Below are 19,508 nucleotides of genomic sequence, written 5' to 3'. Positions count from 1 at the left end.
GTTTGCAGTTAGCAGAAGGGAAGAAATCACTCAAATGTGTGGGTTCTGCATATACCACATACAGCATTAAATGAAATTTAATACCATGACATCATGTCTCCTATCTCTCATTTCTATACCTCATACTTCAAGCTTTTTCTAGTCTCAATATACCAACCCTCTCCCTCCTCGCCCAAATAACATTGTGGAAATAATTTTTTGATTTTGATCATCCTCTGAGGCAATACAAGTTTTAACAAAAATCCATCCATCCATCCATTATCTGTACCTGCTTATTCCTAACCAGGGTCACAGGGATCAGCTGGAGCCTGTCCCAGCTCTCTTTGGGTGAAAGGCAGGGGTCCACCCTGGACAGGTCACCAGTCCATCACAGGGCCACATAGAGACAAACAACCTCACACACTCACACTCACTCCTATGGGCAATTTAGAGTCACCAATCAACCTGACATACATGTTTTTGGACTGTGGGAGGAAACCAGAGTACCTGGAGAAAACCCACACAAGCACAGGGAGAACATGCAGACTCCACACAGAAAGGTCCCTGATGGGTTTCAAACCTTCTTGCTGTGAGGCAATGGTGCCAACCACTAATCCACTGTGCTGCCCTGTTTTAACAAAAATGACAGAGTATTTCATCTTTTCTTTTCCATTTGAATGTTTTTATTTTTTCTGTCTGTAACTAACTGAAGTTGGTTCATGCTTCTAGTTCCGAAGTGTGAAACATCTGGCCTGGAGTGATCATTTATTGTTAAATGGGCGACTGTGTCCTCTGGGAAGGCCACAAACATGGCTGTACATGAGTTTGGCTTAATCAGCACACAGCTAGTACGTCTCTGAAGAGTCTGTACATATTTCCCAGAATGTCATCGGGTCCAGGACATGAGCAGGCAGCAGCTGAATGCTTGTAATTCTTTTACACTTATTTCTTATTTATGGAAAGAAAAGTGCATTGAGCTGTGAGTGAGAGCGAGTTAAATGTTAGGGGGATCTGTGCCAATAACAATCTTAAACATCAGGCAGGCATCATTAATAAAGTTTCCTTATTAAAGACATTTTATTTGCTTGGGCTGTTGCACGTGTGAGAGCAGTGAGAACTATGAACTATGAGAACCTGCTTGTGCAGAGAAAAATGGACTTAAGGGTTATACATCTACGCAGCAAACTGAAATATGATTTTTCTCCTGTGCAGGCAGTGAACAAGGTCTGGGGATATGGGGAAATATAAAATAAATTTATGTATGGAACATTCATTGCCTTAAGTTATAGTTTTGCTACTGTATTAGTGAGGCAGTTTCTTATATACCTACATTAATGGTACCATGATGACAAACCTCTGGTAATGAGGACGTCCAGTCTTGTAGAGGTTACTGGCCAGAGGACACATGTGCTCACACTGACCCTCAGTTTTTAATCTCTCAGCCGTCATGTCCTTGGAGTCTGCAGCCATTAGGTTGCCAAGAGGGACCTTGGACACTAAAACATGCAGCATATTCCCCTTGTGATGATGATGGGCATGGTGCTTATCCTCATATTAAGCTTAATCTCAAATATTTAGACACACAATTACTGTTGTTGGGTTTGCTTTTGACTTTCCATATCTGCTACGTTTTTGCACTGGAAGCATTTAAGCTAAATTTGCATATACAGAATATGTTGCAGTTTGATTTTTCTCATGTGCAGGCAGTGAAATATTTCTCATTGTGAAATGATAGACGCCGAGGCCAACAGGAGTTGATTTAACATTTAATATAGGGTGAAACACAACACAGAATAACATGACTTGTGCCATGCTGCATCAGTTTCCAAAGGCCACTGTTACATGAGAGGCCACAATATAATTTTAATTTAGACTGCAGATTATTTCCATTAGACAAGAGATGGACAGACAAAAGTTAAAATGCAGGTTGATATTTGGTCTTGCAAAAGTTGCCAGTATTGTAATTAGATTGGAAATCAAGGAAACATATTTTAAGACACAATATATTTGCCAAAATAATGAATACAAATTCAGGAAACCCTAAGTCTACAGGAATAGCTGTTAGATACTAGATTCATATTTATCATCTAATTAGATACATGTATGTGTGTTCCCTTGCACAATTTTTCGTACTCAACGTCATAAAGTACATAAAAGAGAAAGGGGCAAAACTTATAGCTAGACAGTACAAATATGTATAAAGTTCACATATTCTTCAATTCTTTGTCCTACAGTAAATCCATGATCCTGTTTTATAACCAGATATTTTTGGTTTAAAATCTGGACAGCCAGAAACAGTCATTAAATCTGGTGTGTGAAGGCTCCATGATCATGAGCAAAAAAGAGGTCTGTCACTCATCTATTGTGACTTAAAAGGGTGTTTGTTATAATCTCAGCCTTCCACAGTCCTACCAGACCACAGTGATCTGAAAAACTGGAAGTCTCTGCCAAGCTGCAGGGTATTTTCATAGCTTGATAATGGGACAGTGTGTCCATGATCAGGTGACCTATAGCACAACTGAAAGACTAATCAATACTAGCAGCTACTAATCACTTAAAAACTACTGGCTTTTTAAAGCTATGGTAAAGAATATAACATCAACAGGTTATTTATAATGTTTTCACACACTCTTGCTGCAGATTGAATAGCTAGAGAAAGATTAACATGATTACAACATTTATGTCAAAAACAGAAACATGATATATTTTGAAAACAAGACCAAGCAAGCAAACAAGTTTAATTCACAGAAAATTAAAAAAAAATGGCACGGCTGTTATTTTTTATAATGGAATAATCAAAGTCACAAACTGGAAAGTGGTTAATGATCATTCATGTGATTTACCAGATGCCAAACACAAAACGAAAAAATTCACATATAACTGTGTGCATAGTAGGCAGGTTGGGCAGTTTGATATAAAACCATGTTTCAATTTACTATGCAACAAAAGGCTCATTCAGTTTAAGGAGTAACTTCAAGGTTTACAAAATTACACACAGTGTCACTGCAACACAAATAATGATCCAACATTAAACCATTTTGTTAAACTTTGACTGTTATATTGCTTTTAATGGTTAAATGATTGTAACAGACTACGTGTATTAATTAAAGTAATGTCATTTTGATTCAAATATTGTAGTATACGGTAAAGGTCAAGGTATAACTTGACCTATACTTAATGTTCCAGCATTTAACGTTTACCAAACTGCATGCACGAAGAGTGTGTGCAGTATTTAAGACCTGATCAGATACCAATTCTCCAACATCTCACTGGATATCAAATTATTCCTGCTTTGTCATCACAGATGTGATGTGATCAACACACGGGCAACAGTCAGCCAACAGCAGTGTAACTATGTTTTTCTGCACAGGGTTACTCTTTAAAAATACAAAATATGGTCACCATCTGCATAAGTAAATATTTCAAACAGTATCTGAGTAGAATGAGGACGAACAGCTCATCTCAGGATGAGGCCAGAAAGAGGAGTAACAATATAACTCGAGGTAATATGGAAATGCTCAGTCAGCCTGGCAGGCATCCAGGGTCTCTATTAAGGCTAATCTTTTCTAAGTATGGCCTCGTGTTACATGTTTGTTAGCATTTATATTTGCCTATGTGTATATATCTGCCAAACGTATGACAAACGTTAAGAGTAAATATGCTTTTTTAATATAAGGAGGTGTTATGAGAACAGGGAGCATTTTTTAAACATCATCCATCTACAACAGTGATGCCGTGACATAAACCCTACTAAAGCCAAACCACTGTCCTCAGGTTTGGGCACTTAAGTGGTGAACAGGCACTGCACATCAGAAGGAGAAGACAGGCAACATGACAATATACCATGAGGTAAGAATATCATACAAGTGATTCAAATATCACTGATACTGTAAGCTACTGTAAATTTTATAATCAAAGTGGGTGAGGATCTGGTGATGGTAGGAAGGGCCGCAGAAAAGGTTTGAGAGCCACTGGATTAGCCTAACTAATCTAAAATAAGCACATTTGTAAAAGTAAAGAGGAAATAAAAGCTACTGAATTCACACTGTGCTCAGTTTTTTGCAAGCTACTTTCACTAACTGGCACACCTTATGCTGTTAAAAAATAAAATAAATGTCAGCTATAGATAATGTTTATCTACATCCAAAGACTTTTGACTCAAAAATACTCAACTCTGCTTTGGATGACTAAACAAGACAGCAGCATATTATCCTGACTGATCAAGATCAGTGCCTATAAAACAAGACCTAAGAACAAGAGGACATACATATAGTCTTGCCCTAAGTAAGGCCCAGCTTGTTTTCCCTTGAGAAAATGAAAACCTCTTAAAAAATATAAAAACTCTCCTGGTTGGTTCAAAGTGTTTCTGGTCAAAGGCAGTTGCATAAGGGGACACAGGCTGAAACACATTTTTTCACGCTTGCGGCAGATACACATAGTAGGATTCAGAGGAATGAGTCTCTGGCCTGATTTGTCACATCGCTGTTTGGCACTGTGGGCTGGTCATCTTCTGGAGCAGAGGGATCTGTGGATCGGTGAACAGGAGGATTAACTGGTTTAAACAGACAGGTATGAACATAAAGGCCTAATGCAGTGCTGTCACACACCCAGAAACTACACCAATATATTACATTACGCTGCCACTGCACCTTTTTTCGCTTTGGAATGAAATATGAAACTAGAAAAGATATTTTATGATGAAATTACCCAAACCGTAGATTGGTGACAGACATGTGCAGTTTTAATGGGCACATCAATCTTCTGAATTCCACTACAGTTCTATAGGTAAAGTACAGCTTTGTCACAGAGAGATTTTTTAAGAGTAACTTCAGCACCCCCTGATGGCTAACCATGGGTAGCAAGCAGCTGTTTAATAGTTTCACATTTCTGTAATTTTGCAGAATTAAAACAATGTGTATGTGTGTCTGTGTGTTAGTTTGCCACTGTATCATGCCCTTACAAAATTAAAATGGAAAATGCCTCAGGTAGCATCAGCGCTTTGCTTATGCTTACTCTTCAAGCTATATTAACTATATTTTTAGCCAATACGGCACTAACGTACAGTATAATCACATATTAAAGCTGCTCCAGCGACTGTATTAACAATAAAAATGGCAGTTTTTAGTTACAGCTATTGTATTTCGTGTGAGTGGTGTGATCTCCATGTGACTTTCCCAGGCTGCTGCTGAACTACACTGCATGTTTGTGCTATTTTGTTGGAGGTCCCTGAAAATGTGAAAGATAAACCATCATGAAGGCTGAATCATGGCAGAACGGAGGATTGTTAAGCGTTGGCAGACCTTTTTATTCTATTAAATAGTGTCTGGTCATTAATGATGTTTTTCATTTCTGGCAAACAAGAACAATAACAGTATTATGGTTTTGTATTCTATTTTTCATTCATGATGTTCCAATACTGAAATCTTCCAACATACAACTGAGTTTAAAGACTACAGTATAAAGTATATTAACTGTTGTCAGAAACAGTGCCACTCTCACCTTAGTCAGATCCACCCCAGTGAGAGCATTGACGGACACAGGGAGCTCAGCTAACAGACGGGTCACCTCTCCAGTCACGCGGCTGCCTTCTCCGCTCAGGATGACAATCTCGTTGGTCTTGGACAGCGGTGCAGCCACCTTAGCTGCAATCTGATACAACCAGGGGAGCGTACACATGTTATTTACTGACACCATCTACACACCTAAGGACTGTCATTCACTCTATTCTACTTATTACAATGTGTGTGATTGTTTGCATTCACGGAGATGACTGGTCATCCATTGGTGAAGTCATTGGGTAATACTTATTCCTAACCAGGGTCACAGGGATCAGCTGGAGCCTATCCCAGCTCTCTTTGGGTGAAAGGCAGGGGTACACCCTGGACAGGTCACCAGTCCATCACAGGGCCACAAAACTCCCCAAATATCAGTATTATAGTATAGTAGAAATATTTTAAAAGCACTGCTGTATAAATGCAAACCACAGACCTTAGGCAGAGCCTCCAGGACCAGAGCTGTCTTGGCTGCCTCGCCATACTGCTGGTAGGCTTCAGCTTTCAGCCTCATCTTCTCAGCCTCTGCCTTGCCCACCGCTTCAATAGAGGCAGCCTCTGCCTCACCAATACAGCGGATCTTCTCAGCCTCTGCCTGAGCTGTCAGCACCTTCTTTATCCTGGAGTAAGGTCAGATACGCATCAAAAGGACTGTTTAGGGTTTACTTCCTTTATCAGTCAGTCATGTACTTTTATGAAACATGTGTAATGTGCTACTTAAAGTTATTGCCATCAATGTTTGATGTAAAAGTCACAGATGAAAATATAATTTTGATTTACAAGTGAAAAATGTCCAACTGATTATTAAACTGGTTTGCTCATTTGTAGGGATTTTTACTGTGCACTGATGTAAACAAACCATTACAGGGCTTATGGGCATGTCATTCTGTCTGAACAGGAACTAAACACAGCTTGGATTATGGCACAGGTTTAGGGACTAGTGTTGAAATAAATGGCAATATCTTAATTTATGTAGAATGGGATTAGCATTTTCCCCACAGGTATAGAAATGTTACATTAGCATGAGAGATCTTCTGTGGTGCCAACTTACTTCTGCCCCTCAGCCAGCTGCTGCATCTTGTAGGCTTCAGCCTCAGCAGGCCTCTTCACAGTAGCGATGAGCTCTTTGTCAGTGCGGTCGATCTCCTTCTCCTCAATAGTGATCTGCTTCTTCCTCTGCACCACCTCAATTTCGATCTCCTCCAGGCGGATCTTCTGCTGCTCTTTGGCTGCCTGCAGTTCATATGCAAGCTGGGCCTCTGCTTTCTGGGAAATGCAGGAGCTTTTAGTAACACTCTGCTCTAACATTTCATTGTTGAAAATATATTTAAACCAGCATATTCAACTGGATACCTTTGTGTTCACTTCCTGGTTGAAGGAAGCTTTCTGCATTTCCAGCTCTCGTTTGGAGTCGGCCATTTTTGTGTCAGCTAAGAATTTAACATCCATCATTTCTTTCTTACACTCAGCTTCCTGTAAAAGAAAAAGATAAAGAGCAGTTCACTTTTTACCCAACAGCCACTTTACTTCATCAGCGAAATCACTTGTGTTGTAATTTCCCTCTTACCCTGATGCCCGCGTCTCTCTCTGCCTCTGCCACACCTATATCTGCATCCCTCTGTACTGCAGCTGTCTGAGTTTTCCCCAGTGAGCTCAGGTAGTCCACTTTATCATAGACATCCTGCCAGAAACACAAATAAATTAGAGGCAGAGTATGGTAAATTATTAAATTAATCTAACTTCAATTAGCAACAGGAGACAAATTTTCAAAAGCTAAATGCAGAATAAAGAAAATGTAATGTTAATGTGACTCAGACCTTTATGGTGAAGCTAAGGATCTCGATGCCCATGCGGCAAACATCAGGTGATGCCACCTCTCGCACCAGGGTGGCAAATTTGTCTCTATCTTGGTAAATCTGCTCAACAGTTAAGGTGCCTATATGATTAAACAGAGGTTAGTTTCATGTGATCCAAACCTCTGTTTCTACTACTTGTCATATAAGAGGTTTTATTTAGCACATTCACAAAGTTGGCCAAGAAAGCAAAACGGCCAAATTATCAATAATGCTGCCAACAAATGAGCATCCCCATTTTTTGATGTTTTAAATGCCTCCTCAGACTTGAGAAGAAATTTTACATTTCATATTTGCAACAACAGAAGCAGCACCTGCCATTGCATTTCAATATATGTCCTCATATATTCCCTGCATTCCTGTTTGCCATAAGAGAGAAGCCCATCACGTTGATTTGTTGCTGTGCATACTGACATCTGCTCAGTAATATCACACATGATGTGCTGACATTTCACCAGAATGGAAATTAAACTGTGCAATTAACTCAACCTGACTCTGGTCTACTGACACCATTTACTCCCAACAGGCAAAACCGCTTCATACAGCAGCTTGATCCCATTCATGGTGAGGTTCTCATCTCTTACTGAAAAAGCACTGAAAGCTAAATGGATCTACATGTAGAAAATTGACATTCAGAGTCCTTCGCATGCTACAGAGAGCAAAAATGATCATGATGAACAAACGGACGAAGAAGCAGCTTTGAGAAGCTACCCACCAAGGATGGCACGCAGGTGACCCTCCAGGGTCTGCAGGATGACACTCTTGATCTCTGCGACTGACTTTCCCAGGAACTGTTCACAGGCATATCCCAGCAGTTCCTTTTCTGTCATCACCTTCACCTGGTGCCAATATGGACAAAGATCGTCAGCTGAACACACAAACACTGGCGTAGCACCATAATAATAAATAGGTGTGGCACATGTAAAACACAACACACACTGGATTTGTGTTATCCAACAATTCTTTGCCGCACACAATTCTACACACACAAAATATAGAAAACAGGTACAAAGTCTAATATTTAGAATGAGAAATCAATACACACGACAATCTGTGCATTATGTATATATTATTAGTTATACAAATGCATAAAGCATGAAAAACTGTTCAGGTCCAGTTGCATTATTGTAACATGCATCATCAATTTGGAAAAATGAATATCAATGAAAATGCTTACATATACAGAGAAGAATAAATCAATAGCCCTGTTCAGCACAACAAATGCTGGGGATGGAGGGCTGCACACAATCACCTTGACATTTCACTGATTAAATAAGGGCTTAGACAATACTGGTCCTTACTGATATGGAGCAAATTTTATATGGCCAGATAATTAATAATTAACTACCAGTTCATGCTGAAGTTCTTGATAAGTTTACATTTCTCAAAAACTAAAACTTCCTGTTCAAATGCCTATCCCACTGTATTTTTCATCTTTTCCATACATTATTCTAGTCTACTATCTCGTATCATTTGTTTGTTGTCTGTGGACAGATCTGTTTCGTTTTTATCGTCGATGAATGATCACAACAATATTGACTGTAGTCACACTGATATTGCAGACAGCAACAACCTTGTGGCAAATCTGTTCTTCACATCAAACCTAATCAGTCATTAGATGTGATCAGAGAAATTTGGCCTAAATTCTGAGCTTATATTAAACAAAGTATGTACTTGTAATGACATGTTACTCCATTACTTCTTGATGCACAGATTTAAATGCAATGACGTGCTCTCTGTTTAGTTCCACATTTAAGTCAAGAAAATCCAACATGATAATGTTGTGGCCATAACAATGTAGAAATCTACAGTCTGTTCCTGTTGGAAGTTAAAAAAATGAACAGGATAAATAAAAACTGAGGCGATTGAATGAGAAAAAAAATAATAATCACAGATAAATATCAATAAAATAAAATGCTGGGAGAATCAAGACAATGACCTGAGGTTTACAGAACAAACACAAGGGTGACAGTAAGTAATGTTATTTACGCAGTCAAGACATTTATGCAAGACAGTAGGTTTTGGGTGACTCCACTTCAGCTGTAAGAAAAGAGTGAACTGGGTCCTTAGGCGAGAAGTTTCCACATGGGTTTGTTCAGCAACATGCAATCATACCGGGAATAAGGACAACACAAGGGAAGACCATAAAGACCAGGGAAGATTTTACTCTAAGGAAATGCACGTCTGAAAATAGAAAAGGCTGCAGGGCAGCGACACAACCACAAACAAGCCAGCTCAAACAGTCAGCAGGGGGAGCCGTGCTGCAGCTCAGACTAGGTATATTCCTTGTGTGCAATTAATCACTTGCTCTTAATTCCTGACAATACCACCTTTCCTCCTGCTTTCACCAAACACATGCTCCAAGACACAAAACTCAAAAGGACAAATACAGGAAATGTCTTTGAAAAACAATAGCGTTCAAAATGTGACGGAATTTAAAATGTGCGATTTGTATCAAACTGACACTTCAGCAGTGATAATAAAATATTCCAGATTGTTTTACCCTGGTGTCCTTTAATCTGCTGTGTGCATCTCTCTGAGTCTAAACATATGGTGGGCACACTACTCCTGCTGTCATGGGGCAGAATAAATTTGGCTTAGACCAATCAAGCAGTGACATGATGAACCACTCTGTGAATCGAACTGTGTGAGAGTGAGGTTGTGTTCACTTCCTAACAGTGGGCTCATTGTCAGCATGCATATAGGAAAACAGAGAAGGGGAACACGACCAGACTATGGCCAAAACACAGAACTGATAGTGCTGCTTCTTTGGGACATGAAAAGAAATACTGGCAACCAAACAGAAACAGGAAATGAATAACAACAGAAAAGCAGAAGACTGTGGTATTTTATATTCTTAAGGAGAAAATCCACGCTTTTTTTTTTTACACTCATTTCAAACTTCTTGTTTCAACACTTAGTTATAAGAACAGTAAAGCTAGATATGCATGACTTGACTTAGTTACTGGCAGAGAAGGTTAGATAACAGATGGAAATGCAGTTAGTAAGATGGATTTATGTAGGTTTGTATTTGTACTTCTGCAGTTTTGGCGATATGAACATGCAGGGTCAGTCACTACTGTGCTTCGACTATATTATAATACAGAGCAGTCCATAAATCCTATTCCTAATTACGATCACTGCTTATCTCTTTTCAGTCATTGTAATGAAGAGCAACAAATACATCGAGCAGGGGTAAACTTGTCTTGTCTTGATCATTGCATTAACAACACTCTCCACCACTCTCCGAAACTTGAAGAAAAAGACCAGGCTGAACCATCACTGTTCTTGCTACCAGCAGCTCAATATTTACTTCCATATTAGAGGAGGCGCCTGCCAGTTATGGTGCAGCCTATAACGCTGCTACAGTTGCTATGACAGAATCAAATGCTAAACTAACATCTAAAAACTAAAATTTGGTACTTTTCTCTATTCAGTCCTTGGAGGCGTGCGCCATTCTCTCCTCCATCTTTAACTGCTGTAACATACAATGTGCTGGTCTTAGCAGGAGAAATATAAACTAACTGCAGCTTGTGCTGACGATCACAAAAAAAGACTGTTTTATCACTTTTCATGATTTGTTAAGTCCAATGAATGTTTGTTGGTGCATTTTTTTAACAGCGTATTTCTTTCCACTATAACTTGCTAGTAATCATCTGCTGCAGGTTTCTGTATTCATATGCTGTAAATACCATGGATATCTATTTACTGCTCAAGTTTTCATACTGCTAACTTTTATTGTGTTAGTCGTCTGTGGAGACGTTAAAGATATATAGTCAGTTTTATTGTAAGGTGGATTTTCTCTTTGACATCTCAAAGCTGTCAATCCTAAAAACACATTTATTCATTTTATTTTGGCACTGCACAGGAGCAAACAACAAATAGCAGACACACATAAAAAACAGACTCAATTATACCACAGACCCCATTCCTGTCACAGTAGGATCAAGTTCAGACTGAAAACAACACTGTAAACAACATGCAAGGGGCTACGCTGGTGTGGGCGATGAAATGATGTCTAGTCTGACGGCTTATGAGCGTGTGCGAGCTCAACTGTGCCAACTCCTTGAGGTGAACGAGGACTTGTCTGACAGTGTTACTGTCAGTCTGACAGAGTGTTGGGTCAGTTAACACTAACTAGGTATATTCTGACAAGACAGGAGATTAAATGCAGACACTGGCTGAACATCTTAGTGTCTTAGTCAAAAACGCAGGCATCCATCTTAACTTGAGCCCTGTGTATCAAATACTATTGCTGCTGTGAATAATGGGTGATGCCAGAGAAAAGGTATTGTGTGGGTTAGCGAAGTCTGAACTGGCATTCCCAGAAAAATGTAGTGATTTACCTGAGCCACCCCAGTGACAGTAATAGCTACACCCTCCGCTGTCTCTACATCCTCACACTTGGGTTGCAGGGTCATAATCTCAAGCGTTATCCTGTGAAGAACGTGGAAAAAAACAAAATAAAAAATGACATGTTTGGAAGGAAAGCAAATGAAGGGAAGGGCAAGGAGAAATGGGGGAAAATAAAAACAGGACAAAGTGAAACCATTCACCCAAGGACTCCAGATCACTAACAACGGAGCAAAATGACATGTTATCCACAATACAAATGTTGTAGGATTTAGATTTTTTTTTTCGTAATAATTTTTATATGCCGCTTTATTCAAATAACACAATCTGTATTTTGAGCTGGGTTTCTCAGATCCTCTTTTTTCTATGCAGTTTCTCCAGCATTCATTTAGTGACCCCCGTTGCTAACAGTGATTCAGAGTTCAGTTTTATGGCAAAGCCCAGGTTATTGACGGCCGACTGTCTCCTTTTGACTGCAAAAGAAAAAAAGCCATGAGGATGAGAAAGACCAAACACACACAGTCATTAGATTTTGAGTTGAACCTGTGTCCTCCTTTGGTCTCGAGCACCAGCCACTGCTGATTGTTTTTTTTGTTTTTTTTTGTCTTTGATAAATTTATTACCTGAGCCACCCCTGTCACATCCAGGGGAACACCCTCCGAGGTTTCGATATTCTCACAACGACAGAGGATGGTCATAACCTCCAGAGACATTCTACGCAGGCAGGCAGGCAGGCAGGCAGCGGGAATAGCAGAGGCAAACAGTAAGTTGGACAATAGCTGTTAGGAACGTCAGTAACCAACATCAAGAGGAAGAAAGACGGGGATGAGACACAACCTGACCTGCTGTGGTGGTTTGAGCCCTGAAGGTTGTTTATGTGTGAAGTGCTGCTGCAGGCACCTCTTAGGAAACCAGAACTATCTGTAACAAGAAGGTTTTGCTTGTCTTTCTCCGTTAATAAAGTTTAAAGTAAAATTTTAAACTGGGACACAGACCAAGATCTAAGTCTGCGTTGACAGGATTCTTAATCCCCATGACTCTCCAAGATTACATTTATATGAAGACAGGAATGTCATCTACAAACATTCATTATCCTCCACTTCAGAACTGGTCCAGCTTGACTGTTTATGTGAGATTATGTTTCCAAGCTGATAAAACAGCCAGAGCCGTTTCTTTTTTTTTCTTCCAACAATATTAACTTAAATTTGTTGCTGCTGAGTCCAAGACATGAGAGACTGACTGCAGCAACACTTAGATAAAGAGGCTCTATGGGCAACTGCTGCACCTCCCCCATCTTTTCAGAAAACTGGATCAATGAGTCACAGGGCTGGGTAGTAACATGATTACAGTGTGGTAAGACACAGAGCCCCCCCCTCCCTCCCTCCCTCCCTCCCTCTGTTTGTATAATGCTATCTACTGGCTACTGGCTTATGCACATAGAGCTTTTAGCTGAAGTGGTCACTAGTGCAGAGAGGAGCCAAAGCATCTCTTCTGCTCTCATCCTCCACAATAGCATCTGAAATCTTGATCAAACCGCAAGTGAACAAAATGCTAAATAAAAATAGACTGGGGGGAGGTGGGGTTGGGGGTTGTTCCTGGAATGCCTCGCCTGTGAACGTCTAAATTGGGATTTTTAAATCCTGTCTCACATCAACTTCATTTTGCCATTAAGATCTACTGTTATGTTTCCTCACAACCAGGACAGAAGACAGCACTTAATGGGAAAAGGGCTGACGCAGGGTGAGATCAACACCAGACAAAGCAAAGCAGTTTAGCAAAGATGAAACAGTGGCAGGCAAACGACAAATAACATATTCTTTAAAGCCAGAAGCTCCTCAGACAAAAAACACTGTCAATTTTTAGTTGATTTGAACTATATACTAGATGTGTCACAGATAGTTTCACAACAGCTACAGCAGATGTTTTAGGTTAAAAAAAATGTAAAAACACACCTCAAACACCAGTGGCTTGGGACTTTTAATTGAAAAATAGATACTATTTAAAAAATGCCATCACTTAGCTGACACTTTGATGAAAACTATACAGTGGGTTAAAAGATCAGGTTCTGTTTGAGTCAGTGTTTCAACTGCAGAATTAATTTCTCTTGATTAACGGTTGTTTTGTAAATTAGATTTTTGAGATCGTAACTCTCCCCGACCTCGTTATTATGTGCCATCTGTTTATCTTTCCAGTGTTGACCCAGAAGCTGCTCTGTTGAGTTGAATTTAAAAGCAGCAGACAGCGATGAACTGCTATGTTTACACATCTGTTAAGCTTTAGCTTTTAATACTGATGTTTCAACATGACTGACTTGTATATTCTTCGCTGAACTGTCTATGGGCATAAAAAACGAGAAAAAAAACATTCTTGCCTTATGTAGTTTCACAGTAAAATGCAACAAACCCACATTTATGTACTCAAAACAAAACAAAAAAAAATTAATAAAATAAGTCAGGCATTGTGCTGTATTTTCCTTATTGCCAACAAACCCAAGGAAAAGGCCAAAACCAGCAATGTGACATTGTTATTGTATTCCTCAAGACATATCTAGAGCCTGACTGGATCCACCTGCAGCAAACTGAATAGTTCATCTGTGTATATGACGTCCTACAACTCACTTTGCATGCCAAGACAAAAAACAACTTTCTGTTGACCTCTTAAAACTGTGGTGAGGCATGGATCCGGACATGGCTACAAACAGCTTCTAAAGCCCTGAGTGTTCCCAGGAGCACAGCGGGTTCAGTAACTATGAACTGGAAGAGATCAGGAACCACTAAGATTCTTCCTGGATTTGGCTGTCCATCAATCTGGTGTTTACGGTAGAGCTGCTAGACGGAAATTACTTTGAGCAAAGGGCATGTGGAAGGACACAAGGAAAAAGGTTTTCTTGTCTGAAGAGACAAAGACCTGCACTGCTCATTGCCTGCTCATAAGATCCCTCTGGCGCAGCATGAAGGTGGGTGCCCAAGAGATTAAGGACATAAATACAAATACAGGTGTTGATGTTTTGATCTTTACAATAATCATTGGAAAGATTTTAAATATTAACAGATTAAAATGTACAACACAACAAAGTTGGCAAAAAGTGAGGTGGTCTAAATACTTTCTGAAGTGCATGTCTGGTTACACAGCACATACACAGGAGCAGGATCAATTCATCTTTGGTTGGTTCTTTTTACTGGATTTGTTGACAGTAAGATAAAACACAATAACACCAGCCTTATACTTTATTTCATAATTTATAAAGCGGATTTAAATATACTGTGGTATTGCGTGCATGTGAAGTTGAGGCTGATGCTTGAGAAAAGCTCATGAAGCATCAAAAATAAAGACATCAACTGCTGAGGAGCAAAAACACACTTCAAAGAAATTTAGGTGGTAGTAGAAAAGTCAGGAGTTCAGCAAAACATTGGGTAGCATCATTTTGGAGTCCTTAGCATTTACATGAAAATTTGTGGCAGTCTGATTGTACAGATTTCTCTCTGTGGGCAAAACTGATGGACAGACAGTAGCAGGCCAAGAGGGAAAAACTATAAATTGAAAAAGATATGTGGAATCATATTGTGTATGTGTGTGTGTGTGTGTATATATATACACACATACACACACATATACATACACACACACACACTATACACACACACACACACATACATATATATATGGTGTATATAAATAGCATCGTGAGAAGCAGTAGACATTTGTCCAGTGTACTACAGATCCAGTTTCCCAGGGCAGACATGTCTTACCTCTGGATGTCAGAGATGAGCCACCAGGCCCACGCCCAGCCTCCAACAACATATGTCTTCTGATCTGAGCCACAGCAGCCACCTTTGGAACAACACAGATTAATGTCGGATCATTTAATGAAAGAACATTTAGCCTGTAGCTGGATGCAATAGACTAGCCCATTACAGCAGCAATTTGGATTGTTTAGCCTGTTTACATTAGCAGCTAACAGCCTCCACTGACTACTTTCTTTAATAGAGAAAAAACAATATTCTGTATGGAGGTAATTTAACACATGAGGTGAGCATGTGCACAACGTGGCTGAATTCATATAACACAGCTGTGCCTTTATAATAATATATCAAAACATGGCCCTACATATCCCTGCAGCATCAGATTTGATTTTAAACCCAAATCAATGTAGATAGGCTAAGACCTATCAGGCAGTGACCCAGTTTTCATGTTCTGCAAGTGGTTATGGAAAAAGCTCCTTTGCTGTTTAGACAGTCATAACAACACCACGCTCTTCCAACCACAGACCACACAATTTCTGCTCCTCTGGTGTTACACTACTAACTGGTGCACATCTCTGCCTTCCGGTGCCACTTTCCAGTCTTTTGATTTGATGTCACCCCTGTCTCTCTCACACTGGTAGGTTACTGTAAGAGCTGTATTAATCTTTCCAGATAAGTCACACATATCTCAGGCCCATACTGTGGCTCATAGTTTAATCTCCAGCCATGAGTGAGACATTCCCAGCTGTCACCTATACACCCCCCACCCCGAACAATCAAACACTACAGCAGGCCCTACTGACCCACATCCCAAACTCTACCAGTGTCTTTTTAACATCCCAATCAACAGGATTATTATTAAACTCTTTGGGCTCATGCTGTGAAATTTCAAGATTAAAGTAGACATGAGAGGCCACTCATATGTTTCTTAAGTTTAACACTAATAATATTAATTACTAATAAAGTATTTTCCTTGTGTGACTGAACAATATCTCACAGGAAACAGTACTATTACAATACGCAGGTGAGAAAACTGAACAATACTCCAAACTAGAATTAATGATGACCTACTGACCTAGTCTGTCATGTGTTTAATGAGTCAACTAACTTTCATGCTTTATCTTTGCCTTCTTGAACCATGAAACCCTTAACCAGAAAAGCTCATGGCCTATAACATGACAAGATATTTTTTGATATTCCAACTAACGACATGATCTGATTCATACATTTTACAGAGTGAATTCCAGCGCACACAAGACATGTCGAGATCAACCTCCTTTACTGACTACAACCATGTGAGCAATGTTTTTAGAGTTTGATTTCTTTCACACTGTGGAATGAACCCATCTTGGGATCTTCCTCTATGTGGTGACTGACATTTTTTGGTTTATCAGAATAAGACAGAATAAGACATGTAAGACAGATATAGTTGTATGACAATGCTAGAAATCTTTGGCACTGCTAACCCACAACCCACATCAGCAGGGACCAGGTTGAGGGATTCATAAAAGCAGTCTGTAGGTGATCCATATCAGATCAATAAACACACCAACATGACAAATTATTTTGAACGCACTGTTAGTTGATGGCATAGAATTGAGCGCACAGATTACAGTTACAGACGAAAATCCCATGCATGCCTGTGGGACCAAACATTGACAGGAAAGGGGACCCTGGCCTCTGAGTTTTTTACAGAGGCCCCTGAGATTAATAAAGTCCTGGATGTGGAGTCTGAGAAACATTATAAGATGATGCTCTGTTCAAAACAGTGTGAGAACAGGCCCAGATCAGGTCAGTGTTTCCCCTGTAATTGAATTTACTTATCTTTATTTCCTGTGCAGCAGAGAGCCACCATATCTACAGCCACTGTCCGGCCCAGTTTCAGTAAATCTCGATTATACTGAACCAGATACTGGTTGATTTATTAGAATAAAGTGTCTAAGTGAAAGAAAAGGCTCCACTTCAAACCAAAATAAAAGCAAAGGCCACTTGAACCAAATCTGGAAACTGGAAAAAAGAAGGTGGATCTGTAATGTGATCATACAAATCTGTATCATACGGTGCCAGTAAAACAGGAATCGTCTCCCAGCCGTCATTAGGAGCATACACGACATATCTTTCCAAATAAAGGCAGAGTAAGTCACAATTTGTGGGAAAACATGGAAATTTGGTTTGTTTTCTTTCGGGGGGACGGCGGACCCGCTAAATATCGATGCTACAGCAGTAATGTTTAGGCACTTTGTTGTATTATTAACATTAGACGTCATGTTGTCGCCTGTGGGTTAAGAGAGTTTAGTAATGATTGGTGATGTAGAAGCGTCTGTGTTACCTGAAACCACGAGAGCCTCGTTTGGTCCGACCGTGTGGCAGTTTCCCATTTTATCACGCGTATACACACCTACTCAAAGCACGTGAACCTAATTTCACTTATAAACACGGTTTTCCACCTTATTTTTCTCCAACTCTCAATTTTCTTCCTCGCACAACGACGTAGGATACGCCCCTAAAAGGACGCAGCGCTTTCCGGGTAGGACTTTCAAAATAAAACTCACACGTGTTTAAGCAGTAGTTGTGGTTTTATTTTGAAGACTACTCTGGCATATTTAAGCGATTGGCTTTCTGTCACTTGACCCAGCTGATCAGCTACCCCTCCTCTCTCTGCTGCCCCTCCTCCACAGTAAACCATACCGTGTCACAATAATAAAATAGGCGTGGTTGCTGAAGTGTACCTCTCACTCGAGTAACCCAAACAAAACTCGCTCTCGTTTTTCTGAGCTGCTTCAGGCTTTAGTGAGTCAATCCCAGCTCTTTATCTCCACTAATATCACCGACATGTTCATAGATAAGCTCTACAGTGTAGTCATGCATCATGATGACATGATGTAATGTAGAGGGAGTATTACTGGTATATTGTCTGCAAATATATCCAAGGCTTTGAAATGCTTTCGGTATTTCCTCTATTTCTAAATCATTAGTGACAGGAAGAGCTTTAGGAAGTATCCAGTCCAGTACAAGCACAAAGCAGCCCAAAGCTCTACATATTCAATCAGACATTAATTGTAATCAAAACAGAAAACCTGCATGACTACTTGCAGGGGAACTCTAAATTGTACCTTAGTGGTTGCCTTTTGGGGGCAGCATGAAAACAGGTGCAAGTTTATCACATTAGACCAGGGGTGTCCAATCCTGGTCCTCAAGGGCTACTGTCCTGCTTGTTTTCAGAACAATCAATCCATTCAATCCATTAGAATCTGGAAGATATCATCTCAGACAAGGGTGGAAGTGAAGGAAGACAAAGTCCTGATTGGCTGAACCCACCTGATCCAGGTAATGAGCAGTGGGTAGTGCAGGGATAGTTGGAAAACAAGCAGGACAGTGGCCCTCGAGGACCAGGATTGGCCACCCCTGCATTAGACCCATCACAACAGCAGATGGATCACAACACTTTTACCCTGCAAGTGCAGACAAGGCTCCCAACTAATGTGTCCCTGGCCCAAACTCCTACAGCTTCACTGTTCTCTTCCATCATCCAGATTTTTCACTGCACCATGTTCCTTCTCCCAGCAGGATTAGATCTGGCACAGAGGCTGCAGACATGTTTGTCTGCCTGCTGCAGCTTTGTCTTTACTTGGTTGTATTTCCTTTAACCCAATTCCTCTGGGAATATTTTAAACTGGTTTCTTTCTTGCTGCCTTCATGTGCCCTGGTGAATCTTGCCATATTTCACTTTCAGTCTGTGTTTACATGTTATGTGTGCTGACACTGTTGTCATCAGTTGCCTTTCTTTACATAGATAACTGTCTGCAACTACAGGTATTGTGATTTCTTTGGATATTGTGGGACATTTATTCTAAAAATGTTTATTTCCCCCTCTGCCAAACTGAGTCATTTCAATATTATCAATGGGAAATTGAGAATTTATTCAATATTGTTATTATTTTGATGTTGTTAATAATGACTGTATGAAAAGGATGCAAGAATGTAAAAAGGGAAGTCCTAATACTCTCAGGATCCTCACCATGCTTCCT

At 39.9% G+C, this 19,508-nt stretch overlaps 1 protein-coding gene across 3 annotated transcripts; it reads right to left on the bottom strand.

Annotated features, from left to right (window-relative positions):
- Positions 1-1,729: 1,729 nt before the first annotated feature.
- LOC113142704 (flotillin-2a) lies at positions 1,730-17,997 on the bottom strand. 3 transcript variants are annotated; one of them, XM_026327855.2, is made up of 11 exons: positions 17,810-17,997; positions 15,487-15,568; positions 12,361-12,451; positions 8,100-8,223; positions 7,349-7,467; positions 7,099-7,212; positions 6,885-7,004; positions 6,583-6,797; positions 5,968-6,151; positions 5,479-5,628; positions 1,730-4,504 (listed from the first exon to the last, which is right to left on the bottom strand). In XM_026327855.2, the coding sequence occupies exons 1-11, from the start codon at positions 17,856-17,858 to the stop codon at positions 4,454-4,456; spliced, it is 1,299 nt and encodes a 432-aa protein (XP_026183640.1). In that variant the 5' UTR covers positions 17,859-17,997; the 3' UTR covers positions 1,730-4,453. The 3 variants fall into 3 exon arrangements, with proteins under 3 accessions (XP_026183640.1, XP_026183639.1, XP_026183638.1); XM_026327854.2 differs by lacking the exon at positions 12,361-12,451 and adding an exon at positions 11,731-11,821; XM_026327853.2 differs by lacking the exons at positions 1,730-4,504; positions 12,361-12,451 and adding exons at positions 4,579-5,406; positions 11,731-11,821 and having other exon boundaries at positions 5,441-5,628.
- Between the last annotated feature and the right edge of the window lie 1,511 nt (positions 17,998-19,508).

The sequence above is a fragment of the Mastacembelus armatus genome, chromosome 14, assembly GCF_900324485.2.
Source record: "Mastacembelus armatus chromosome 14, fMasArm1.2, whole genome shotgun sequence".
Lineage (NCBI taxonomy): Eukaryota > Metazoa > Chordata > Actinopteri > Synbranchiformes > Mastacembelidae > Mastacembelus > Mastacembelus armatus.
This window is presented reverse-complemented; position numbering and strand designations above follow the sequence as displayed.